The sequence below is a fragment of the Anomalospiza imberbis genome, chromosome 1, assembly GCF_031753505.1.
Source record: "Anomalospiza imberbis isolate Cuckoo-Finch-1a 21T00152 chromosome 1, ASM3175350v1, whole genome shotgun sequence".
NCBI lineage: Eukaryota > Metazoa > Chordata > Aves > Passeriformes > Viduidae > Anomalospiza > Anomalospiza imberbis.
In genome coordinates this window covers 97407230-97434966 of record NC_089681.1, presented here as the reverse complement: position 1 = coordinate 97434966, position 27737 = coordinate 97407230, and the positions used below count along the sequence as shown (strand labels likewise).

The window sequence follows — 27737 nt, the reverse complement described above, 5'->3', positions numbered from 1 at the left end:
GATACAGGGCCCTGAAAAAATGGGAGGTCTTGTCTTTGATGCATGTTAATGGGTTGAGGATAAATCTAGAAGGGGCCACTGGCTTTCGGTTCATCTGTGAAGTTTATGTTACAGGTACTCTTGGCCTAAACTGTTAAACTGTTTGCTAAAAGTTTGCTAAACCACAGCAATTTCTGAAAGGCCCCAAAGGCTTGCTAGAAATTGCCATGTTCTGAGAGTAGCTACAGATGGGCAGAGATGATGCTGCAAGTACCCTGAAGGTGGGTAACAGAGCTGATATCAGAATAGGAATGTGCTGAGGCAGCAGCTGTATTATTTCTCCTAGAAACTCCAACCACTCCCAGGTGACTTGGCTTCATGGGCAGTCCTTGGTTATCCTCTGTGTTTCCTGGAAAATGTGTGATGTTTTTCCCGTTGGCACTAGTACCTCTTTCTTGGAGCTGCAAACCAGGCCCAAGTATTCTCATAAATCCCTACACCATGCAGGGAAAGTCAGAGACGATGATCCCTATGTATGCAATAAATTCAACATGGTATTCTCATACAGCCCTATTAAAAATTCTGCAGGCTTTTTAGGATGTGATGTGTGTGGAGTGTACATGGTATATTTTACATACAGCTGTTACACTCTGAAATGTCCTCCTGACACTTTTTCTCAAGAGTGGTATAATCTTACATGATAAAAAATCATTTCTACTTTATGGGTTTGCCTCTGCTCAACTTACAAAATAGCAGGAAAAAAGTAATTCAGATTCAAATATTCAGAATCCATTAAAGTCATCCTGCAGTAATTTCTTCCTTGTTGCAGATAGAGCATTTTAAAAGCATGAAATAACGTCCATGCTTTCTCTGGTGGTTATATCTTGTCTCTGTGAAATTTAGTGGTTTGTGCTGACAACAAAAAGTTGGCAGAGTAACCCATTGTACAGGTGGTCTTATTTAAACGCCTCTCAAGCATGGTCATAGGATTTTCAAGGGGAGAGCAACTTACAGTAAATTAACAAAGCTAGAAAACTTATCTCTGAATGAGTGTGTAATCATTTATAGAATCATAACATTAAAGAATGGTGTGGGTAGAGGCAGTATGAGGGATTTTCTGCTGCTCTGCATGATGACAGATTAGTAATATTATTAGCCTTTGCAGAGTTATAGTGACATGTAGAGGCCTGTTATGCAAGGTGCCATTTGCACTCTGTGTAGTACAAATGTTCTGGCTTGTATCTTCTCACATTTGTGCATGTTACATGTATATGCACATGTGTTGAATACAATAGGAGACTATACATATATACACACATATACATACACACATATATACACATGCACACACACATACACACACAGATATATATACACACACACACATATATACATATACACACATGTATTCTGGAACGAGTAATGATTTTCAGTCCCTTAGATTTTTGGATGGCCACTAAAAACTGTCTGAAAGATCATGATTTTCAAGTGCCACAGATGTCTATGTGAGGCACCTGACAATAATGTATTGTTATTGAGAAATGTTGAAGGCTATTCTGACATCGAGTGGTGTCCAAGAATGCATGTGATATCTGAGTGCAGGCTGTGCTACTGCATTAATTACTCTGATATTCCACAGTGAGAATATCAGAATTTTTTTTTTACCTTTCTTTACACTGGGGCTGAGCAGTTTGACAAAAGTGCCTTTGAAATTGAGGTAAAAACTAGAAAAAACATGATGTATGTATTGATTTTAAGTGTTTTGCAGCCTAAGACAAGACATTACTAGAAAATGGGAAGATCCCAGTTATGGTAAAAAGAAACAACTGTCAGTAAAAACTTCCGTGGGAAGATTTTACTTTTGCTCTTGATGTTGGTTTGCCTCACGTGAAAGCTGAAGACATTCAACATAGTGAAAGCATCCTTCATTCTAATAATGAAAATGACAAATAATAGATATATCAAATCTGTATGAAAAGATTTTATAAAATGTTTGGATTTCCATCAGACAACCACCCCCTTACAAATTTTTCAGTTTAGAATAAGAATTTTGAAAATGTAATTTCTTTGCAAAAAATGTATTTTTAAAAGTTATAAATGTTTTCCAGGAGTTGAAGGCTGGGATCAGTAATTAGTAATACTTACCTCTGTGTTACAAAAATTTTACACTGTCACCCTAAATAAACTCATGGTATGTGTGGTAGTCTAGACTGTATGTGATGACATAGACCACTGAATATAGAGAAGAAGAAAAAGTAAAAAATAATTTAAGATCTTTGAAATTAGGCTCCTTTTTTCCTGCAATGTAAAGCTGTTCAGTGAAATCTGGTAGGTCAGCCATTTGTGGCTGCAGCACATTCAGACCACAGGACCAGACTCAGAGCAGGTTAGAAAAATGTGTAATATGAGGACAGGTGCTGAAGATGCTATGCAGATAGCCTGGTTTACCTTTTTCTTTGGGCTACTTTATGTGCTAATCTGGACTTTGTCTACCTCTGTCTGGGTACAGATTTTAGGTACACTTCCAGTACAGATTTGTCTGCATGCACCAGACCAGTGCACCAGACTGCACATTATTTTATTCAGGACTTAATAAGTAGTTTCTGGAAAACAGAATGAAACAACCTTCAGCAGAGACGGCTCCAACAAAGCTCCTTGAAAGTCCCTTCTTGGAAGGCTGCAGGGCTACTTCTACTTGGTACCTCTCTTGGGAAAGGTTTTTATTTCCCAATCTGCAGTCTTAATGTAGGATTTAAGAGAGCCTGCTTTTTGTGCCTCTTGTTCCCTGCCCCAGTTGTTCATTTGTGTTAGGAGTTAGATATTGACATGTTTCTGTGGCTTCTGTACAGATCTTGCACTGACTACAAAAGCAGTGCACATCTCTTTCCACATCCTATGCATTGCTCAAAAAAAGTCCCTTCTGCTGTTTTTTTGTAAGATGCTGGATACCAGATCCTGGGAAGACTACTCTGGTGGTAGATCTTTTGTGTTTATAGGCTGCTGAGAAATGGAGAAATGGAAATTTTTGAAAAGCTCTGGAATGCCAGGTACCCTGAAACTCCAAGTCTGATGAAGAGCCTGGTTTCCTTCCTACTGCATTTCAAAGACTTGTACAGCTCTTGCATCTATAAATCGTAAACATTTGGCCAGAAATTTCCTTGTTTGTGTACCACAAGGTGGCCAGGATAGCATCTTGTTTGAACAAGAAGAAATTCACAATGAGGCTCACAATACAAATCATGATTTGTATTTCAGAGATGCAGTTCAGTCTCAGCAATAATGCAAACAGTTTTGTGCTAAGATTTTATTTAACTAGTTGTCTTTCTACAGATGAATATTTAATTGAAAACAAAGTTTATTGAAAAGTTGCTAGTAGCTTTTTCTGGCTTGTATACTAAACCCTTTTTCATGTAAAAAATGAGAATAACACATGAAGTGAAATATAAGGTGTCTAACAGTCATCCTAACAAAACAAACAAACCAAAAACCCTAAAAAAATCCCACCAAATCAAGTGTGGCCAGTCCTTTGAAAAGGATGGATTTGCTTCTACCTTAGCATGATCCATCCACTTAGATTTTTTTTGTTAATTTTTCCCAGTTTTGTGACTCTGTGGCTTCCAAGAGTGCTAAAAGAAATGGATTGCTGCTCAGTTGCCTTGCATCCTTTCCTGTCAGCACATACTGATTGATCACAGGTACACAGATGAGTGTAATCTAATTTCTGCCTGATTGAATTGCCCCAAATTCTGCTGACCAAATAGCAGTGTCTGCCTTCTAGGAAGTAGCCTCTGACTTTGGCTGCTAAAACAGGGCATAGGTGACCTGATGTTCTGTTCCAGAGCAATGCAGGTAAGAGGAGGTGCTTAGTTCTTGCATGTTTCCTTCCTAATATGGACTGAAATACTGAATTTATAATCCACCTCATATAGGACTGCTGTGTAGTTGGCAGAGAGGAAAACGTATTTCCAAGTTCAGAGTTGATCCTCTGGAGGTGCCTTTCTCCGTTTCAGCTAAAGTATTTTAAAGATTATGCCAATCTTCAGTTAAAGAAAAGATAGTAACTTCAAGTAGAAAAGACCAGGTTTATGTTGCTTCATGCTAGACAATTCCTTTTAATCTTGTGAGACATTTCTGCTTTGGCACATTTTTACACTGTACTTTTACAAGATATAAATCAGGACTATTTAGGAAGCATGCCAAAAGCTTGCGTAGCACAGAAACTTGTGCTGTCCTTCCTGTATCTCTTGCATAAATCTAATGACATCCGTAATTTAAACTTTCAGGAATAAAGAACAAGTACTTAATAGATACTGACTTTTTGCTTTGTTTTAATTTAACATAAGCCTTCTAGTTGATATGGATCTAATTTCCCTGTGAAAGATCAAAGAAATAAATGTCCGTGGGCTCTGTGAATCTCTTGCCTAAACTAAATAATGAAAACTCATTTCAATTGATCTAGACAAATCATAGTCTTAATCTTCAACTGAGCCCAAGGAGATTGTAAACTTTGGGTATATCTGCTGGGAATGTAAGGACAGATTATGTTACATCACGTTGTAAATACATACTGCAAAGAACAGATTATGAAGAATTTGTGGGCCAGAGAAGCAGACAGGTGATCTATATCACTTTCAAAAAAACATAGATATCACTTTTCTGGAAATAGCATTTAAAATTTAGACAGACCTTTGGGTTTTGCTACTTTGTTTCACAATACTTAACACAAACTGTGTAATACTGAATCGGACCCAGAGTATGCAGTAATTTTGTATCTGTAACAGCTTTTTCTTTCCCTCTTTCAAGGATTTATGAATTGAATAAGGTACAAGTTTTCAATCTTTCATCCTGTCAGAGGATGTGAGGAGGTCAACAGCAGTATGTGCAAGAATGTCACATGGTGGTGTTATAAATGAATCAGTCAATTTGATAATTAAAGGAATTTATTAAAGCAAATCAAAGTAAAATTGGAAAAGCCACAAGCAAATCAGCACTGAGCCAGGCAATAGGTGCTGGGTGAACTGGGTCTGGACTATGCAGCTCCGTACCCCTTGCAGTTCACAAGGTACTGATTTCACAGGGTCTTTTTTTATACTGTTTCCAGACTTAGCAGGATTCTGGGGGGGTCGTCCTGTTTTCTTTTGTCCCTTTTCCCATATTAATGCATGGTTTTTCTTGTGGTACTTCTAAACAGAGGTTTTCCTGGAATACTCTGAATGCTGATATCCTGTTAGACATAATCCCTCTAATATCTGGTGACGAATATTCATTTTATCTTTCACTGCATATCTTCTAGACAGAATAATCCTTCAGAATAACCATCTTTTGAGACAGGAATTTATCCTGTGTATATTTCTCTTTCCCATCACTTGGTTCCATTTAAAAGGATACAGTATTTTTTTTTTTAGTCCTGAGCACAAATTTATTCGAAATCATATATTACAGTGGTTTGTGAGAAAGTCTCCCTCTCTCACTTACAGGCTTTAAGGATAGTTGCAGGAAGAATTTGCTGATACTTTGTTGTCATAGTTTTTATTAAATTTTGGGGGAGTTTTTCAGTAAATAGTCATAAGTTGCAAAAAGTGAGAAGGCTTTTCTTGAGCAAGATTATCTTGACTGAAGCTCATTTTATCAGTTTGGTACTTTTCAAGTCTTACTTGGCTCAGTCATCCACTTTTTTCAGCAAGTGAATAAGCTAATGATACAAAAAGGTGGGATTTGTACTATTTCTGCTAAAGGTAAAAGAACAGACTTACTGTCTAGGCTTGTGCATTTACACAAAGATTTGTCTTGTTAGTTCTGGTATAAACAGGGATGCACCAAAACATCAAAAAAGGTAGTAAAAAAGGGTAACACTATTGTCTTAGTTTAAGACAATTTATGGGGTGAGGTCTCTGAAATTAGTTGTCCCCTTAACTTCTCCCCTTTCTACTAATAAGGAGAGACAAACACGAAGAGATACAAATGAAAAAAATAACGGTGTACTTAACGAAAACAGCAATAGTCAACAAATACACAATTAAACGATTCAAAGCCCACGCGCAAATGCGGAGGAGATCCCCCGAATTGACCTGGGGAACACAGACAAAATGGTGGAGAATCCCCTCCCTGGGCCACGCAGCCGAGAGAGAATGAAGGAAACAACACAGCAAACAAGCCTCCCTTATTTCAAAACTCCCTCTCTCCCCCGCTCCACCAAACGAATATCCAACGGGGAACAGGGACAAAAAAAAAATAGGAAAAAACTATTTTTGTCCAAAAGCAGTCAATGCTGCCGTGCTGCCCGCTCCATGCCCGCCCACGAGGGGCTCTCCCTAGCGCGGCACGGCTGCTGGCAGCGGCTGGAACTTGTAGAGTGGCTCTGACTTCCGGCGTGCCGGCTGCGGGCAACAGCGGGCAAGTCCGTCCCCTCCGCGGCAAATGGCCTACGGCAGCGGCTGAAGGGATTTTGAAATGCTTGAGAGCCCGGAAAGAAGGGAAGAGAGCTCCGTGTTTCTATCCCCTGTTTTTAAAGGCACGAAGCACCCCTCCAAGTTTTGTGAAATGTGGTAAAACACAGAGGTTCTGCTTCCGACTCCAAGTCTTAAAGAAACAATAAACAAACTTGTGCAGGTTAATGTAGAGGAAGATTTTTGGATCAGCCCTAATGCTAAACTCTGCCTACTATTTTTATAACTAGGACAACTATTAATTTAAAATGCTATGTCATAACATATTTTGTTGAGGTTTTTCTCCTGTCTCTATCTCCAGACATGTAGAACACAGACATCTATCTACACGTGAGCTAGATTAGACATATTTGTATCCTGCCCAGTCAAAGCATTTCCAGTGCATGATTATCTGGCTTACTTCAAATACTTTCTTTAGGGTTGACTCCCAAGGTGGTTATTTTTCTCTTTTGACTATTAATAGGAGTCAAGACATTTAGCTCAGATTTAGGTGTGTTTTTACAGACATGCTAATTCAGCCTTCTTGTATAATTTCATTAATTCGGAATAATAATTGTGATTTATAATTGTGCATGCAGGTTGGTCAGGAAAAAGGAAGCTGTTCTTTCCATAGAAACCACAGCCCATGCGTTGTTCCTCAAGAAAATGAAAATATTTTCAACACAATATTTGCTTTTTTCACGAAGTCTGGCAGAAAAGTATTGGTAAGAAACAGTACTGCTTATGGGACCACTTGAACATACAGCATATTTTACAAAACATTTTGCATGGTTTGGCATGCTGATCTGAAGCAGATAGTTCATTATGGAGCATATATAACAATACTGATGATGTGCTGGGGGGACATCTAGTGATTGTAATTGTCTGTTTTTTAAAAGTAAATAGGAAGTTTCAGGAAGTGCAGTAAAAAGGGATTTAGCTGACATGGCAGCACACACTTAGTAACCAGAGCCTTTGCTCCCATGTTCTGTCAAAGGCATATGGGGGCAGTGGGTCACTGCACTGTACTTGGTACCTGGCTCAGCAGTTCTGTAGAGGACTGAATTTTACCTGGCTTGCTTTCATGTAGGCATCTGTAGTTAGCTACCTTCAGGTCTTGAAAGTTGCTATTTCAGTGCAAGAGTGCTGTATTATAGCAGTTATATAACTTGGTTTTCTGGTGTGTTTTCTCTTTATGAATTATCATTGAATTTTGCAATTTATCATTTATCATTTAATTTTTACCTCCTTTGCCTAACAACTTTTTCCATATTTCCTGTAGGACTGTGAAAGACCAGGCAGATCTTGTTTAATTGTACACTGCAACATAAGCTCACTACCTAAAGCAGAGTCCTGTGATATAAATATCTACATGCTGCTGAATACTGAGATACTCAAGAAGGTACATGCTCTCCTTGCAGGTTGTCTTCAATGCCAATTTAAGTGTGCATATGTGAACCAATGAACTCAAAACTTCCATTTCTTCCTCTTTACTAGTGTGGGAAAAATAATCATGATATCAAAGAAAGATCTACTTATTAACAGTGTATATGGAGCGGTTAAATTTAGTTCTTACCCATTAAGATAGAAATAAATTTAGTTCAGAAATTTATACATTGAAAAATGACAAATGAGACCCCTAATTTTGTGCATGGTGTTTAGGCTAGAGATTTCTGAAAATCTCAATTGATTTCTGAAAGTTTTCATGCTAAAAAATGTAAGTGAATGTAAACTGTGACCAGCTATGTATTATCTTGCTGTGTAAACAGAGACATGACAGTATTTTGTCATTTTTACTTCAAATTATTATTCAAAGAAGATGCATCATGACCACATTAATGCTGAGCTTAACATTTGTGGCAAGAAACAAATGGTTGCCAGTTAATTTCTCTCTTCTCTGAAGCTGCTGAATGAGACAGCAAATATTTTAAATTTTTTGTGATTGACTGCATTTTGACCTATGTTCCTTTACTTACAAAAATGCTGACTCTAATTCTGGCAAGATACTGTAAGATTATAAGGGAATAAAATAATTGGAGGAGAAAGCTTATAACATAAACCTATTAAAATAAACCTGTCTTTCATAGTTGTTAGATTAAAAGCATTAGAGAGAGCCCTTATTAGAAAAGAGTTGCTAAAGTAATTAATAGCCTTGAGATTTTCTGATTGAAACCAGCAAGTCTGTTAATGTTTGTTCATATTTGAAAACAGGAAGTACAGGCATGGCTGGAAGTTTCAGGTATTTGTTACATGCTTATAGAAATGCTGAAATGTGTAAACAAGTAACTAAGTGCATGCAAAATATGCTTCTGGGAAATTCAAACCTGGGAATAGCCAGGATTCATCCCATCTGCTGTGTCCCTTCTAAGATTACTTTTAGCAACACTCCTTTAAAAGACATAGAGTGTTTACACATTTTAGTATCACCAGTGCATGCCGTTTTTCTATTTATTACATACTCTTCCAAAGGCAAACCACTTACAAGGGAGTAATCTGTAAGATTAAATGGCATTTTATTGAAATGTGCCTGTTAAAATGCACCAGGCATTTTATTGGAGAAATACGTATAAATGAGAGGAATTGTACAGTGAATAATTAAGATATTTGCCATGCACAGATTCAAATAAGAAGTTCTCCCCCTGGGGTATATTGTAGTTTATCCCAGTTTCTGTATATAATTTTTCTATTCACTTAAAAAACAAATCAGAACATTTTTCACAGTTAATATTGAGCCTGCCTGTGTCATTGGAAATTCTCTGTCTTGCTTTCATGGTAAATGTGGGAAACATTAACAAACCAAGTACAAAGTATGTGTTTAAAGTCTAACATACCTGGTTTTGCTATAATCTGAAATAATGTGCTCAGGTATATCTTTCTGTTATGAGCATAAAGTATATTTTTTCAAAGCAGAATTGTAACCAGGTTGGTACTTAACTGCCAACCTAGCCTTCACTAAGCATTGTCTGGGTGTATTTATTATACTGGCAATTGGTTGATGGTTTGTTGGGCATTTTTTGACAGGGAGATTAGTGCTTTTGTTGTTGTTGTTGTTGTTGTTGTTGTTGTTAAGTCCAGTTCTTCTTCTTTTTACATCTCAGGACAGTTCATCAGTCATCCAGTTTGTCACAAGGGCAAGGCTGCAGGTGGACCATGACCTCAGAATTGTGGAGGTGCCCAATGGGAACCCAGAAGAAAAACCAGTGAGTACACAAACCTAAAGAGAAATGTTTCCTTATCCCAGTGGGCTGGAAATCACTGAGAGTTCTATAAAAACTGGAATTTGTGCCTGGGCTAACCCACAAGAGTGCCCAGACTTTGTCTGATTAGACTAACAGCACTGTGAACTGTGATTTTGTGTTTTGCCTCTCTGTGATAACCATGTCAACAGAGTGAATAATGTTATGTCAAACCAGAGTGATCTGTGTTGTACTAGCTAAAATACTCTTGAGGTATTAGTACAAAAATTAAGTTTAGGTCCTGATTTAGGGTTAACATTTGCTTTAATCTAATTAAAATTTCTCTTGAAAACCTAGATGAGACTTGAAACCTCAGCAATATCTTTTCACATGTGCCAGAATGAAATATTTAGAAGCATTAATGCTATTTTGGGAGCTGTGAAAATGCAAAAATGTGTCTAAACTTTCAGAAATTAATTTAACTTTTTTTCTTGTGCTAAGCTGGTAAAAACCAAGTACGAGCTGATATCACATATTGTGCTGATCTTTCTCTTCCTTCTGAGTCTCCTACCATTTTGGTGCCATTTGTCTTCCTTCTTTCTGTTATCCAAAAGTCTGGCAATTCACTGTTACCACTGTGTCAGTGTCCATTCACCTGGCTGGCACCACCCAGTTCACAGCCTCTTGTCTTGGGCTCCTACTAAGGGCTCAATCTTCATTTAAATCAGCATCTCAATCTACAGCTATCTGCACCAGACGTATCCCTCAACAATCATGTCTGTAACTGTAGTCTTGAATTTCTATTTCATGAGACCTCTCAGAAAAAGGAGTTATTTTATATGACAGAATCTTCTTTTTTCACTTCTGTTTTCTTTTCTTTGTCAGGTTTCTGTACCATTCTATACAATAGGCTTGGAAGTTAAAATGAAAAACATAGTTAGCCATTGCTGGGAATGTGCCTTTTAAGTGGCCTCCAGTCCTGAGTGTTAATACATTTCTTGCCCTCTCCTTAGTTCTGCAGCTTGCACAGAACACATCTTGCAACTGTATGGCAAAATTTCATTAATGACTTTTGAGAAATGATGGTCACTTTTAAAATTTCAAAGGTTTATTAAATCTTAACAAAAATACAACAAAGGACTGAATAAGGTACTGAGAGTCTCTGTGACCACATGCTCATTTACAAAATGGATGCTCTGCCTTTTATATTCTTGGTGCCTCCCAAAGTCTTGTCAGTCAACTCCTTCCCTGCCATCCATTGGTGGAGATCACTTTCTGACAACTTGATTGGTGGTAAGGTGTTGCCATGCCACACCTCCTAGTAACAAGGTTGCCCTCCCTAAATGCCCCGACTAGTGACAACAATATAAGGAAGAAGGGAAAGAGGACTATGGGGAGAACATATAAAAATAACATAACTATGTATCTATAAAACTTCTCTTAATGTACACATAATATTCATCTCTTAATTGTGAGAGCCAACCATTGCATTACCCATTTATAACATGAGTGAAGTAACACCTGACTGTGATACCCATGTCTCAACTGAAATAGAAGAACCCAGTATCTCTATGACAAATATTTTCAACTGTAAAAGGTCTAAGAATATGTAAGAATGATAGGCACACTGTAAAATGTGTCAGATTGCTATTTTTTAATGTTCAAAACTTAGAAATGCTTTTTTTCTAGGAATGCAGGCTCTGCTGTATTTCATTGCTATCTAATGCTTAGAGAAAAAAAGAAAATAAAATTAGGCAAAAAAATAAGTTGTCCTTTCCTATTCTCAGAAAGCCTTTCATCAAGCCTTGAGTTGCATTATGAAGTTCACTGTGTGTGTGCTGGGAAGCTATCTTAAGCTTCAAACAAGAGCTTGCTTCCAATTCCTGGGAAGCCCTAGCTGTAAAAGAGCATGCTTGAAATGTTGTAGCCATGTAACATTAATCTGTAGTTTCAAATCTTTTCTCATATGAGTGCCATTTCCTCTCTGCTTTATGGTTTTTCCATATGCCAGCTTTAGTATTGCTGTATGTTTTGCACAGGGTCATGTTCAGGCAAAAATTTAAAATATGGCTTGGCTCAAGGTATTAATTTTTTGTGTTCTTTTCTTGTGGAATGCAGAAGGGAAGAGTAGTTGTTGCAAGTCGCAACTATTTAGCTGGAAAGGGAGACTGGAGAAAGAAAATGTCATCATTCAACCTCCTCTTTTCCTTTTTAAAGCTCATCTCATTGACCAGAGACTGCCATACTGTATCCATTTGGATAGCAGCTCCTTCTGTACAGTTGTGCATGGTCTTCCTATGAGACTGTTTATGACAGTGTTCCTTAACATTTCTTAGAAACTTTATCATGCTAACGTTGAAAAGGCCTTTTTGCTTTCTATGGCTAAATGTGGGATTATTATCACATTTAAATGTTTTATTAGGACAAGGTACCATTATTTCAATTGGTGCTTTTACATTATAGTGTATAGTATGAGAGTGCAAATTCTCTATAAAGAAGATAAATTGAGACGGAAGACAAGTGGAAAAGGAAGGCTGATCCTTTTTATGATAGTATAAGAAAGATATAGTGGACACCCATATAAACACCAACTCTGTGAGAAACTTCAACAGACAATTTTTAAGGGAGATACAAAAGTGTATGTGAATCTCTAAGTTGGGCAGCAGGCTGTCTTTGAAATTAACCCATTTAAAAAAAAATATGCATTGGTGCAATTCTCAAAAATAATTTCTTTGAATTTGGATATGATTTTATGTGATTTTTAATTATGTACTTTTGATTCTGGTTACAACAAGCTGCTTGAGTTCTTATATTAGACAAATCACATGAAGAAGGTGATCAGAATTTGGATTTGGCTTTGTGATGACAGTGGTATTAACATACGTATATATTGTCTGAAACTGGTGTCATATTTTCAGGAGGCATACTTTATTTTCTTCATCATATGAGTTTCCATGAAGGTTTGGTTCTCTTCTTCTCAGTCTATGAGCAAAACCAACTATAAGCTCCAAGAGAACACAGTAGTCAAATACCAGATGAAAGAGTCCACTGCTCACTACTTGTGTGCAGGAAGAGGAGAAGTGTTCTTAAGGAGCAAAATAACTGCCTTTGGAAGTGTGGAAGAAAGAATTAAATGGATTTTACTACAAAAAAAAAAACTATCCAAATTTTTCTGAGTCTTCCTGTATTGAAAGTGAGGGAATGCAAAGCTGACTGCATGAAAAGGCAACCCCAGATAAAATGTATGCAGGTCCTGCAACACAGTGACCTGTAAAGCTTAAGCCTGCTGTCTGATGCTGTCCACTAAGTACAGGTATGCTCTATCAAGCTTTTGAACCTTTTGTGCCTTCTGGATAGTGTTCACTATTCTTTTATTTCCAGCTCGGTCACTTTAGGTTTAATGCATATCCTGGGTAACCCAAAATGTTACTGTAGCCCCTATCTATCTATGCCCAAAATTGTTACTGTCTCTTCAAGACCCCTGCACCAGAAACCTGAATGGGGAGGTGGTACCCATGGTTTTTTAAAAATTAGGACAGCTGGAGGTCTCTCTCTCTCCCGGTTTGGCTTGCCCCTTGGCCTTTTCTTGCCTCTACTTGCAACAGTAACAAGTGGAGAATCTGCATTTTGCAATCAGAAACTGTTTCAGAGTGTTTCAGAGTTTACTGTTATTTTGCAAAACCTGTGGACAGGACTGAGCCAGAGCTGGTCTGGTCCCACGCCACCGTCCACCAGTACTGAAAGTCTGTTCTTCCTTCCTTCCTCTTCCATCAGAGTAGGAACCCAAGGCAGCTACACCAAAACTGGCAGAGTTCAGCAGGTGTCAGGAGGTGGCAGCAAGTGGGAACACTGATCCCACACACCCCGGTAATATCTATCTGCCACTAGTACTGCTTCGAAAGCTCCTACCTTCATGGGAGGGTTTGCTGCCATTTTCCCTTTGTCTTTAGAACCACACACTCAGCTGTGGCGGGCAGCATTTTAGGATGGGTCACTCTGCAAATTCAAGTTTCTCTTTGTCTCTGATGGGGGTCTGTGAGATTTAGCAATTTTGTATCTAGCGATTGTTTACTGTTATTTTTTTGCCTGTTGCTGTTTTGCTTGTTAGTAAACTGCTATTTTTTCACTTATATCTACTAGTATTCGATTTCTTCTTATTGGTGGAAAGGGATTGGTTAACACTAAGGGGGAGAACTCATTGTAGAGTGTTTCCCTTTAAATTGTCTTAAACCAAGACAATGCAACACAGGCAAGTGTTTGTCCTCCATGAGTTTTTTCTGCTCAGAATTTAGGCATGTTTATGTTTGCAATGAGAAAAATCTTACAAAAAGTAAGCTTATGGTTGTAAAGACTTGGAAGGTGTCTTTATATGCATATTCTATGCAAAGAGATTTTAATGCATATTCATGAACCTAAGCTTTAGCTGTCTGCCTGCAGCATGGAGGACTCCCGACTTTGGCCTGTTCTCCATGTCTGTGTTGTGTCCAGCCTGTGGTACTGGACAGTGTTCATGATGTTCCAGTTTTTTTTTTAATGCATGTGGGAATACCTCTTCCACTCAGAAATCCACCACCAACCTCTAATTTTTTAGAAACACTCAGCATTTTAAGGCACCCATTCTCCCCAGCTTGCCTTTTTAATACCTGGCTGGAGCTTTCTCCAGCAGCTTTGCAGCCTCCTTGCCAGCAAATTATTTGCTGCTGTATTGTTTTTGTCATTTTAAGTTATTCATTTTGTTTTGCCTTTCCATTTGCTACTATAATATTCCTTTTATAGATTTTCTTGTTTGTACACTGCAGTCTGTCAGGTAGAAACATACACATGAGTAAAGGAAGAAAATACACAATTACAATAAATTACAGTTAATTTCCCAGGGATAGAGGCAAGCGGGTTGCAAGAAAATGTCAGGTTTGTATTTTTTAAGAAAATACTGCTTTTCCTAGTTTATGTAAATAAATAAATATGTAAAAGGGATGTATATGCATATATGTACAGACATAAAGGAGACTAGTGTCTTTAGTGGTGAACTCCCCCCAAGCATAACAGTACTTGAATGGAAAAGTCAACCAGCAATGCAGTGTGGTTTGAAAAAACAGAAATAATCTAGGTGATAATACAGAAATAGAATAGCATTTTTTTATAAGCCCGTGCCTCCCATGGTGTTGCGGCTCATGAGGCAGGTGCATAAAATTCATTTAATTTACAAAAGAAAAGAAAGTTTTTCAATTTGCATTTTAATCAGCTTTTGCTGAACTATGTTTCTTTTCTTTCTGAGTACCACTGCAATAGCCTGTACCTTTTCTGAAAAGGGCTTTGACAGAGTATGAACGTTAATTACTTTCAAAAATTCCTACTCAGTTAACTTCTTGCTTTCATGCTTTACTGAAATAAGGTGTTTTAAAACTTCTTAAAAATGAAAGTTCTGTTTCTTCATAATTTGTTAACCAGGAAATAGCTGTCAGGATATAGCAACTGTTTGGCACAGGTAGAAGATTAACTGGTATGTGCTCTTGTACATCTGTGTTTGACATTGCAAAAATCAGTGCTTGGGTGGAAATCTCAGGTTTTTTCCAGAAGGGCAGTGTCATGATCTGCTAGTACAAGCGTGGGTTGTGATGGTTTGTTTTACTGATCTCGGAGTGCAAAAGTCACAACAGCAAGGGATTTCAGTATTAATTGAAAGAAATCCAGCTTTTATTGAGTGCCCATAGCAAATGCAATAAAAGGATTAGAAAGGAGATAAAGGATAGAGAGAGAGAGAAAAAGGGAGGAGGAATAGGTACCAACAGAGAGAGAAATCCTCGTGGTCCAGGCAATAGATCCGTCTTGTCAGGTTGGGGAGAATCTCAAAGTCTTTGGTTAAGTCAGGGGTCTTTTATAGTCTTCCGCCGGGGTAGGTAACAGGACGGTATGTTGAAGGAACAGGTACAGGACAATGGAGAATAAGTCTGTTGAGAACAAGTACAGACAAGTCAAGTTCCAAACAGGACGAACCAGTCCCAGCAGTGAGCAGGACCCATTGTTTCAGGACTTGTTCCCATGGGAAAACAGTCTTGGTCCAGCGAACACAACTGCAGGCAACACTTGGCAGACATCTTGCTTCAGTCAGGCCAGTGCCTCTGTATTAGAATTTTAAGGGTCTCAGTCTCAGTCCTTGGGGGGGACTTCAATCTGCGTTCTTGATGGCAGTCATGAGGCAAATGAGGGATCTTTGGACTGTCTCTTATAGGCAGTTACACTGTGTAAAACCTGATAGAGGTGTGAACTACATAGAGCTAAATGTCAAGCTGCACTGCCTCTTGGGCTTCCCCACTTTCAAATCCTGCATGTACAGTGCAAAATGCAAAATATAAATATAAAATTAAAAATCCTTATATGTCAAGACAGCGATGTTTTTCCACATTTTTTTCTGGCATTTTATCAGAGTCTGAAAACAAACATTTAATCCACTCTGTATTTTGCAACTGTTTAACATGCTTTCTGTGAAGCAGCTGCTGCCCCTACTGCCTTCTTTGGGATATTTTGCCAACAGCACACCCCTTATCTTCAGCATCAGTTACTCTTATCACTCCTGCCTTCTCTATAGGTCAGAGCTGTGGGAATTGTGGTAAGCTGGAGGTTGCCTTGTGCTCCCCAACCTGTTAGCCACCCTGTAGAGGCTGTGCTGCTGGGTTGTAAAGGACAGGCAATTCAAGGTTTGCCCAAGAACGGCTTTTAGAGACTGCACAAAGGCCAGTGGGTCAAGCAGCAGGTGGCAGACGGTGTACTTCTCTTTAGTACCAATTGCTGTCTGCCTCCAACCTTCCCCCCAGGGATGGCTTGCTTCTCTGGCATCCTGTCACTGACTGTATTGCCTTCTTTCTGATACTCCAGATACACAATATACTCTGACTGCTCAGTCTGATTCAGTTTGGGTTTGGCTTTGTTTTTTTGTTGTTGGTACCTTCTTCATCAAAACTCATTGCAGTTGTTGTGTATTAATGCAGGCAGATTTTGAGGACTTAAGATGGTTAGGGACATTAACATGGACAACATCCCTGCTCCTCTCCAAACTACAAAGCAATGAATGGGGTTTTTTATTCATGTGTGTTGATTCCAGACTGCTAGAAGAAACCAGATAGATAAGAAGCTGCTGTTCTACCCTATTAGCTCAAGCTGTGACTGCAAAAGCTATAGCCAGGGTCTTCTAGCCAGTGTGCCTCAGACCTGAAATGTGGAAGTTTTGCTATAGAGATTACATATGATTTCATCTCTTCAGCTTTTTCTGGCTTTGTCTTTCAGTAGGATGAAGTGCATATAGGTCTATTGTGCTGGAGGTTGTGATATGTTAACATTTGCTTGCTAAGTAGTGGGAAGAAGGCATCAGAGACTGCTTGAAAGGTCTGTTCAATAAAGTTGGCAATACTTAAAATGTAAGGAGACTGGGTTTTTTAGAGGCAGAAAGGAAAATAAAATAAATGTCTTGTTATCTAGGAAATAGTCATAAGACCTATGTCTGTAAGATGGATGCTAACCTTAGCATGTGTGAAAACTGGACTGCCACATCACATCATCTTTCCAAGCTGTTTAGAAATACAAGTGTCTTACCTAAGGAAACCAGGAGCCTCCCTTGGAATGGAAAATATTACCCCCTTCCCTCCAAATTAGTATAACTTTGAAATTAAGGGGCTTTCAGGCAAAGATATGAGAAAAGGAATAGCAGATCTTTACTAATGTGTGTATGTATAACAAGGCAAACATCAACAACAATGTTAACAACAACAAACATGAACAGAAAACCCAATAAACTGTCTCTTCCCTCTCTTTAAGCCATTTCCCATTTGGTGTAGTTATGGTCACAGCCAGCAGGGGCGTTGTTCCCAGACAGGCAGGGCAGGTGCGATGATTCCCCCACAGCTGCAGGGGGCGCTGTGGCGTGAGTTTCAGCCGCCTTCGCTCCACGCGGTAATGGCGGACGCAGCCAGCAGAAAGGGACGGAGAGGGGGGCTTCCCTTACAAACTCACTCAGCCGATCCCTCTGCCGCTTCTGGATAGCAAAAAGAGCTGTAGCAGGAACCTCAGAGTGGCAAGCTGGGAAGACAGGGATGAGCAAAGTCCTGGAGTGGTAGATGAGATGTATCAGAAGCTCAGCAGCTGTAGCTGGAACTGTGGAGCATCACTACAGGGCAGGAGTGTGAGTTACAGTGTAGAAAAGAAACCTCAGGGCAGTGGCAAAAAACAGTGGGGGCTGGGCAGTGGCTGCCAGACTCCTGAACATGGCTTCTGAACACAGCTTCTGAAAATGGCTGGGGGAGAGAGGCTCCCTTGGATGGGGAGGGGGCTCGGGGATCCTGTGTGGATGGTGAAAGTCCTTTTTCAGTGAGGTAGGATGTAAATAAGGTCCCAGTTCAGTGGGACCTCTTTCAGGAGCAGACTGGGTTAGGCTCCGGTGGTGGCAGTGAATTCCCTCCAGCTCAACCGTCCTCCTCCGCATCCTCCTCCGCAGCCGAGAGAGAGAGAGAAGAGAGCTAGCAGTTGCCTCAGCCCCTTCTTTTCCCAGCCAAATTCTTGAAGTATCTCTGCCCTTCCCAGAGAAACCCCCAGGTAAAGAGAGAGAGTAGCCAGCTGGACCCCCTCCTTTGAGCTGTGGCCACTTCTTTTCTCTCTTAAATAGCCAGTCATTATTGTCTCCTAGCAACATATATGGGGAAAATTTATTTGAGACAAAGAATCTTAAACCCCAACAACAAGGAAGGCAGAAGGTCTTGTTTGATCTCTATTTGGTATTTCCCTTATACTGGGTGTGAGGGACAGTCTGCTGCTTAAGAAGCTCTCTGTTCAGCAAAATATGTTTACAAGTCTGACAAAGGTTTTGTGTTACTATCTGAAATGCTAAAATTATTTTTTCTTGGTTGAAGAACTGGTCCATATTTGAGACCTATTTTGAATATTGTGATATGTATATGGGAATATATTTGGATAATGCTAAATATGTAGAGCTTAGTTCATGTCTATTTGCTATGTTTTCAAGTCTTGTTATCATGACACCAAAGCAAGGCCACTCACGGTCATCTTTGAAAGGAGAGGTGCCTGAGAAATATCACCCTTGTATTCAAAAAGAGCAAGAAGGACCCAGGGAACTACCAGACAATCAGCCTAACTCAATCTCTGGAAAGGGAAAGGTGATGGAGTGTCTCATTCTGGAGGCCACCTCTATCCACATGGATGACAAGAAGGGGATCAGGAGTAGTCATCGTGGATTCACTAAAGGCAAATCATGCTTAACCAAACTGATGGCCTTCTATGATGAGACAACTGCCTGGATGGATGAGGGGAGACCAGTGTGTGTTGTCTACCTCTACTGCAACAAGGCTTTAGACACTGCTTCTCACAATATCCTCATACGCAAAGTCAGGAAGTGTGGACTGGATTAATGACTAGTGAGGTGGATTGAGAACTGGTTGAACAACAGATACCAGTGTTACAGTGGCACAAAGTCTAGTTGGAGGCCTGTCACTAGTGGTGTCTGCCAAGGTTCAGTACTGGACCCATGTTAGGTCATGTGTGCCGGGTGAGGGGCAAGGAGACAGAAACACTCACCCCTGGTGTTCATGTGGCACAGAGGAAGTTTATTTTGCCAAGCCCATCCTTATAAAGGGTGTTATACGTAAAAATGATCAAGCTGAATTAATAATTAATAAAATAGGTTTTTATTTCGCGACCAAGATTTGGTCTTAGATAGCCACAATCAAAAGGGCAGTGCCAAGCTCAGGATCGGTGCTGGGTGAACACAGATCCAACCTCTACTGCATCAGATCCCCTGTGTTCACGAATGCTGTCTCTGTCCAGTCAGTTTTTATACAGTTTTTTTCCTCCTGAGGCAGAGGTTCTCCTATTCTTCTCTTTGTTTCACATATTCATGGGTCCTGTTTCTGGGAACTGATGAATGCTGATGTTGAGTTATGGGAACTTGGTATTGAGATGTGTGTTCTCCATGATGTTCCTGACGAATCTGACTATCTTGATTGTAGATATCTCCCCTGTATTCATCACTGGGTGTCTTCTGGATGGCCCAGGAAGGAGCCCATCTCCGAACAGAGCCATGCTTTTTCATTTGTAAATGAGGTCTTTCTGCTTGCTGCCATCTGTGGTTTTGCAACCTTTCCCCGGCTGCGGCTTGTGATTTTAAAACTTTAAGAATTTTTCGTACAAGCAGCATTTAGTACATATATATATTTTACATAAGCATGAATTATTCCATAACATATATTACAATCCCTCCCCTTCTATATAAACACATTAATTTGTGCTTCTTTTTACAATTTTCTAACTAATTGTGAGCTTTTTGCCAAATCTGAACAGCTATTCTAGTTTCTAGATCCTATTTGTCTGGTGTTTTTTGGAGGAGAAGGGGCCTCCCCTAGTCCTCTTCGGACTCTTCACTTTCATTCCATTCTCCTTGTGGTCCTCCCTGGTATATTTTATAAACAATCCTGTCTTCCTTTATCTGTTCCCCAAACTTAGCAAGGGCTTCTGCTGCCTTACTGTTTACTTCTCCTTCTCTTAGTTTCATTATTTTAGACATTTTAGGGAGTTGACTCAATCTCTCAGGAGCACGTTCTGGGTCTATAGGCATAGCTGCTACCTGCATACCCTGTACCACTGAATGTATTAACCTAATAAAACATGGTGTTAGGCAGGGTAGAAATATAACTTCAGCTATTGAGCATAATATGAAAAACACTACCTTCTAGTAAGCTCCGTCAAACAACTGGTCCCACCAAGATGCCTGGAGGATGGAATTCCATTTCTGGACTGGGACATGCGCCACCTTCTTAATCTCTGCCGCAAGGCCTCTAATGGTCTCCCCGTAATCATCAATTTCTATGCAACACTTCCATTCATTAAACTTCCCGCAGACTCCCCTCTCTTCAGCTAACAAGTAATCTAATGCTATCCAACTTTGGTACACAAAGGCTTGCATTTGGGAGTGTTTTCTGGATAGTAGCTCAAGGGTGTCTGAAGTATGATTTGATATGATCTCTGCTACAGCCTGGAGCCTTATTAATCTGTTTAATAGATAGATTGGGGTCTTATATCCCCAACTCCTGTCTTGGGCCCATGTGACAGGGCCATAATATTGTATTATCCTCTCTGCAGGCCATTCATCTTCGCCCCATGTTTGGCTGCCGCCTGCAATAGGGAGTTTTTTCTTCATTTCTCTCCTTGTTCTATCTAGAGTTTCGTACAGGGGTGTTCTTAATAGACTGCTTTCAGACCTGGGTAATGTAAAGAAAACAGGCCAGATCATTCCAAAAGTGCATGATCCCTTCCATTTTCGGGGTAGCTCGCTATATGCTTTTTTCCCACATATTTAATATATCCTATTAGGGGCTTTCTATCTAATTTTTGTGTTCTCTGGTTCATTCCAGTAACCCCTAAGATTTTCCAGGGATTGGTAAGGGTTAGCTCCAGAGCCTTTGTTCTAACAAAGTTCAGTTTTGTCACTCTATTCACAGTTTGTTCCCTTCTCATGGCACCAATACCCAGCAGGAGGTTCTGGTTGCCAGACCTTGCTTTTGTTAACTGATTTTATTGCTAGGGTGGATATACACAGGGTATATCCCACTATCTCAGTATATTCCTTTCCTTCTCTACTAATACAGATTGTTCCAATTATCCTTTGATCTAAAACTCATCCCTCAGGTCTCTGTATGGTTTTCAAAATTTGAGCATTCTCCCATTTTAGAAGTTGCTCTGGAGTTAAAATCTCACCTTTCCACGGCCATTTTTCATCTGGCTTAAGCCCCCCGTAAATCCAACAGTTTCACAATCTTAATTTAGTTCCTATTTCCTGTATCAGGCCTATGAATAAATTTCTATCTGGAGCAGGCAATCCCCAATCACTGTACTGTTTTTCCAGTTGATCATATTGTTCACTCAAGGTCTTTAACCTCTCCTGTTCTATCCTCTTTTTTCTCATTTTTGACTCTTACCTTTTTAATTTTTGGGCTACCTGTTTCATTTTGCTTTCTGGGTCTAATCTTTTGTTATTTCTTGAAAAACAGAACGTTTTATCAAATTGTAAACAGACCCTGCCATCGTCATCCCCCAGGAGGTCAAGTATAACCGCTCATTGCTGAGGGTTACTCTATTTTCATATTTCAAATTTTTCCTCACCCAGTAGGTTTTTCTGCCTATTATACACATCTCTGAGTGCTGTTATAACAGTTTGTTAACTTGAAAATAGGCTACAAACATTGATTTCATTTTCCCCCTGATCCACACCGTGCGGTTACACTGATTACACATAGGAACAGGTATATGTTCTGTGTTCCTCTTATATCTTTTATGGGTCGGTATCTCTGCTTGTCCTTAGATTTCGCTCTTTGGACATAACATACTGTTTTTCCATCTAATTCACATATTCCATATCGAGTGCCATTTAAGGTACATTACCTGCTTCTCTTATCACTGCTGCAGTCTTTTGGGGCTGGGTATACTAAAGTTTCTGTCTCTCCTTGTCCTTCCAGGACAATCTGTAAGCATTGCCCGCACTCATTATCAGGACACTGTGTCTCAGTGCTGGGCAGATTTTCTAGGTGCAGACTAGCTTTCCTACACACGACTAGGCTCAGGCCCATCAGGATTCCCCATAGGTGTATTCCTCTGCCTTTGTCTACGCACACTGGGTTGCCACCAGCGGTGAGGTAAACCATCTTCTCGGCAGGAAGAATATTCTTCTAGGGTTCCATACCTGGACTGAGCCACATACCATCTTTTAAAAATGCCCCACATAGATAATTTGACCACATTGACGCTGCAAGCTACTTTATTTAACCTCTGGCACTCAACTGTTAGGATTTGCGCTTTTGAGTCCAATTTTCCCCCATCCCATTTTTAAATAAGTGATACCACTCTAAAGAGTCTAATTCTATTATGCCCAAAGCAGTAGCAAGCTCTAAGATACAGCTAGTCAGATACTGATCGTCTTCTAGGCACCTTGTACACAAGCCCTTAGGTCTATAACCCCTTTTACAATGCATGACCCAGATCTCATGACAATATTCACACTTAAAAAATGTACAAATAGATAGCATTCACAACCAGTTACTGTACAACTTATCTGGTTGCTCTTGGTCATTTAGTTGGTCAGTGCAATTTTATCTTTAGGTCTCCTGGGGTTGAGGTAATTTTCCACTCAGGTGTTTCTTTCTTCCTGGTGCTCGATCCTCTTCACTCGAGATATGTGTGTCCAGCCTTTTTCTGCTGTCCGAATTGCTGTGTCTGTGGTTAAAAGGACAAGAAAAGGACCTTCCCAGTGAGGGGTGAGGGGGACTTCCCTCCAGGCTTTTATAAGCACTTTGTCTCCAGGATGTATTTTATGTATAGTGAACCCTAAAGGGGTGCTCTGTGTTACTATCCCTTGTTTTCACAATTCCTGTAGGTTTTTATTTATCACTATTAGATAGGGTTGTATTTGTCCATCTTCTATCTTAGGATGTCCCACTGGCATTCCATGTTCATAGGGCATTCCATACAACATCTCAAAAGGTGATAGCCCTGTCTCAGAGTGAGCCATAGTCTCGATATTTAGTAAAGCTAAGGGGAGACATTTCAACCAGGACATCTTAGTTTCCAGCATCAGTTTTGATAACTGAGCTTTTAATGTCTGATTAATTCTCTCAACTTGTCCTGAGCTTTGAGGATGCCATGGGGTATGGTATTCCTATTGGATCCCTAAGGCCTCTGCTAGTTGTTTAATGATTTTTGAGGTGAAGTGTGTCCCTTGGTCTGAGTCTATGTAATTTATTATCCCATACCAGGGTACAATCTCTTCTAGTAAGATTTTTGACACTGTCTGGGCTGTAGCCCTAGTGCTTGGAAAGGCCTCTACCTAATGGGTTAGTTTATTGACAATTACCAATAAAAATGTACACTTCCTTACCTTGGATAGTTCAGTAAAATCTACCTGGATCCTTTCGAAAGGACGGTACACTATTGGACGACTTCCCAATACTGTCTGTCATGCTCTGGCCCGATTAACCTTCTGGCAGATCATGCATCCTTATACCTCCTGCTTGGCTAATTCATAAATCCCCTTACATCTGAAGAACTTCAGGAATTGCTCTGCCAGGGCCTGGGCTCCCCAATGAGTCTGCTGATGTAATCACATCAAAATTTTCCAGGTATAGTCCTTGGATAGTAGTTCCCTCCCATCTGGCAATTTCTACTTACCTTCTTCTAGCTTCCCCCCTATTTTCTCGTATCCTTCAATTTCCTTCTGAGAAGGACGCGGGGATACTCTTGGGTCTCACTCTCATCGATTTCCGGAATATTTATCTTCAATAAAGCTGTGCTTTTAGCCTCTTTGTCTGCTAATTTCCTCTAATTTGAAACTACATTCTTGATTGGTGTCCTTTCACGTGTACAATCAAAATCACCTCTGGCTCCCTGATAGCTTTCAAGATTTGTCTTATCATTTCCCCATGAACCAACCCTCATCCTCGAGTATTAATTAATTAATTAATTAATTATCTCTTCCCAAATTTTTCTGGAGGTGTGGACTACTCCAAATGCATATTTTGAATCTGTAAAAATTGTTCCTTTCTTTCCTTTTAATCTTCTTAAGGCCCTTAACACTGCATACAATTCACATGCCTGAGCTGACCAACTTCTTCTAAATCCAGCCTTATTTTTGTCTGCAGTTCCACCACCTCAGCACAATCATGAGTAGGCTCCCTTGAGGCTTCTCCAAACAGGAATTGAGCTGGATTTTGTGCAGTAGTTGTTCGTAATTCTAAATTAGGTGAGTGGGTCAATATGGCCTCATACTTCAAAAGTCTAGCATCTGTGAGCCATTTGTCTGCTTTCTGTTGTAATATGCTTCTTACACTATGAGGAGTATAAACTACCAATGGAGCCCCAAAAGTTACTCTCTTGGCTTCTCCTACTAACAGTGCTACTGCCACAATTGCTTGTAAGCAAGTGGGCCACCCCCTGCTCACGGGGTCCAAAAGCTTTGATACATATCCCACTGGTTTCTTAGCTCCTGCCCAATCTTGTGTTAATACTCCATGGGCAGTATGACTATTGACATCCACAAATAACTGGAATGGTTTCTTCACATTGGGAAGGCTGAATACTGGAGCTGCCATAAGTGCTTCTTTTAACTCTTTGAATCCCTCCTCATCCTGTTCTGTCCACTTTAGCCTGTCAGTAGTGAGTTTCTCATACAGGAACTTAACCTTTCCACTATACCCCTCAATCCACTGCCTGCAATATCCTAGAAGTCCCAGCAGCTGTCTAATCTCTCTTTTTGTCCGTGGGGAGGGTAGAGCAACAATCCCTGCTACTCTTTCAGGGTCTAATTTATTCTTCCCTTTTGTTAGCCAATGTCCTAGATATTTAACCTCGGGCTCAGTAAACTGTAGTTTTGACTTTGAGACCCTTAATCCTTTATCCCCTAAGAAATTTAGCAATGCTATGGTACTCGCTCTTACATCTTCCTCTCTTGGGCCAGCTACCAATAGGTCATCTACATATTGTAATAATTTAGTCCCTTCTCTTGGCATGAATTGACTTAATAATTGTTCAAGAGCCTGACTAAACAGATTTGGTGAATCTACAAACCCCTGGGGCAAAGATGTCCACTTGAATTGCTGCTTTCTGTTTGTATCTGGGTCTTCCCATTGGAAAGCAAAATAGTCCCGGCTATCTTTAGCTAAGGGACAGGTCCAAAAAGCATCTTTCAAGTCTATCACATTATGCCAGATATCTTCAGGAGAGATATTATTCAACAAGGTATAAGGATTCAAGACTGTAGGAAATACTATTTTAGTAATCCTGTTCACAGCTCTCAGATCTTGTACTAACCTATAAATACCATCAGTCTTTTGTACTGCCAAGATAGGAATGTTATGCCTCGACATGCAAGGTTCCAAAGTTGCTTTTTTAATTAGTTCTTCTATTACTGCTTTCAATCCTCTCCTACCTTCCATAGGAATGGGATATTGTTTAATCCTAATAGGATCTTCTGGTTTCTCAATTTCAATATGGATCTGTTCTATCTTTATCCTTCCAGCTTCCCCTTTGGTATACCAGACTTTAGGATCAATTTTATCCTCATCTTCTGTGGTCAGTTTATATAGACTTACCTTAAGCTGGGCTTCTTGTACGATTAGACTTACTTTGAGAGCTACTATTAAGTCTCTTCCTAGCAGAATATAATCTGCTTCTTCAACCAGTACATTCCCTAAACAAAACTTAGTTTCTGATTCTATTTCTACATTTTTAGTAACAGGTACCTTGAAGGGTTCCCTCTTTCCTCCAATTACCATCATAGTATTCTTGTTTTTTGTGCATCCCGGTGGTAATTGCTGAACAGTACTCTGTTCAGCTCCTGAATCTACTAAGAATACCAGTTTTTGCCTTTGGGGTCCTATTTTTAGCTTTATCAAGGGCTCTCTGGATGTTCTGGACCCTAAATTAAAAAGCCCTTGATACCTCTAATCTTCTCGGAAGATTTTTCTCATCTTTCATCCTCTTTTTGCACTCTCTCTTAAAATGCCCTTTCTTTTTGCAATAAAAACACTGGGATATTTTTCTTAACTGTTTGAATACTTCTTCTGAGAGGGGTTCTGTCTCCTCTGAGGTTGGTGGTTTTGTGTTGATTTTGCAGGGTTTTGGGCCAGCTCATGTTTCTGGGCTTCCCTAACTGCTGCTACTAACACCTTTGCTTGTGCTTTCTGCTTCTCTTCGTCCCTCCTCATGTAAACCCTCTGTGCTTCGCTAACTAAGTCCTGCAGTCTTCTCCCCTGCCAATTTCCAATTTTCTCAAGTTTCTGTCATATATCTTCTTAAGATTTTGCTACAAATTGTGTTTTTAACAGGATCCCCCTGATTATGGAATCAGGATCCGTTCCTGAATACATTTGCAGGCTTCTTCTCAGCCTTTCTAACCACTCAGAGGGTGTTTCATCTTTCCCCTGGCATTCCCCTAATACCTTGCTAATGTTCTGTCCCTTTGGTACCACCTTCCGCACGCCTTGTATTACCATATTCCTTAGTTCTGTCATTTTCTGTCTGCTTTCCTCTGTCTGGGCGTTCTACGTTGGTCTCTGGTCGGGCCATCTCTCTTCTCCCCACCCTCCCTGGGGGTTTCTACGTTCCCAATCTCGTATCGCAGCTGGCCTTATAATTTCTTGTTCTTCGCTGTTGAACAGTGACCTCAGTATAGCAGTAATATCATCATACGAGTAAATGCTAGTTCCTAAGAATTCAACCAATCTATCTGCTACTACTAACAGGTCGTCTAGCAGCCTTCCCATTTCCTTCTTAAAGGCTCTTATGTCCCTGGTATTAATAGCTATGTTTACATACACTATGACTCCTGGGGCGGTTGGCACTTCTCTTAAGGGGAGGAGGTTATGATTATCTTCCTTGCTCCCACTATCATCATGATTTGCCTTTCTTGTTTTGTGCCGTGTCCTGCTGGCTGGGGGAGAACTGGTTTCCCTGGTGGGAAGGGTTTGCCCTCTGTTTTCTGCCGCCTATGGTGGGGGTGGGGACTGGGAATACACCGAAGCCTGCCCTGGTAAGAGCAGGACATCTGGAGGCTGTATAAGAAGCGGGGTTGCCTGTGTCTGTATGGTTCAGTGCTGAGGACCCCTGGGTGCTGACAAAGGGGCCTGAGTTTACACAAGCTGAGATGGGGAGGTTAGATATGGGGGCAGGAGGTTATCTAAAGGTTCCCATGCTTTGCTCTGGGTCATAGTACCCTTCTAAATTTTGATTGGGAATAACCCTATCCTAGTGTATTCCCATAATCTGGCATAGTCCCTTTCCTCTTCATCCTGCAAATTCTTACTATAGACGTGGTCATGTAACACTTGGTAAGTCCATCTTTCGAAGGTGCCAAACACAGGCCAAACTAGATGTTTTCTGATTTCCTTGCCCCCCCATATTTCTACGCAGTAATGAATCATTTTCTCCTTAGATTTTCTCCTCCTTTCGGAACAATCCTCCCAATATTCTAACATCCACCCCAACGGGCTGTCTCTTGGAATCTCGGGTAAACTGTTTTCTTGCTCCTTCATGGATTTCTCCTGGGTTTTTCCCTGAGCTTTGATTTTTCGCTGTCTCATCTTTCTTAAAAATGTAATAAACTACTTTGCTA

The 27737-nt window shown here is 40.0% G+C and overlaps 1 protein-coding gene across 8 annotated transcripts in view; it reads left to right on the top strand.

Moving 5' to 3' along the window:
• The window catches only part of ITGA9 (integrin subunit alpha 9), a 265797-nt gene that overhangs the window by 204892 nt on the left and 33168 nt on the right, over positions 1-27737 (top strand). For all 8 annotated transcript variants that reach the window (XM_068201244.1, XM_068201235.1, XM_068201190.1 and 5 more), the window contains 3 exons: positions 7004-7129; positions 7687-7806; positions 9503-9604. In XM_068201244.1, coding sequence (XP_068057345.1) covers positions 7004-7129; positions 7687-7806; positions 9503-9604 — 348 coding nt within the window. The remainder of the gene's footprint in view (positions 1-7003; positions 7130-7686; positions 7807-9502; positions 9605-27737) is intronic.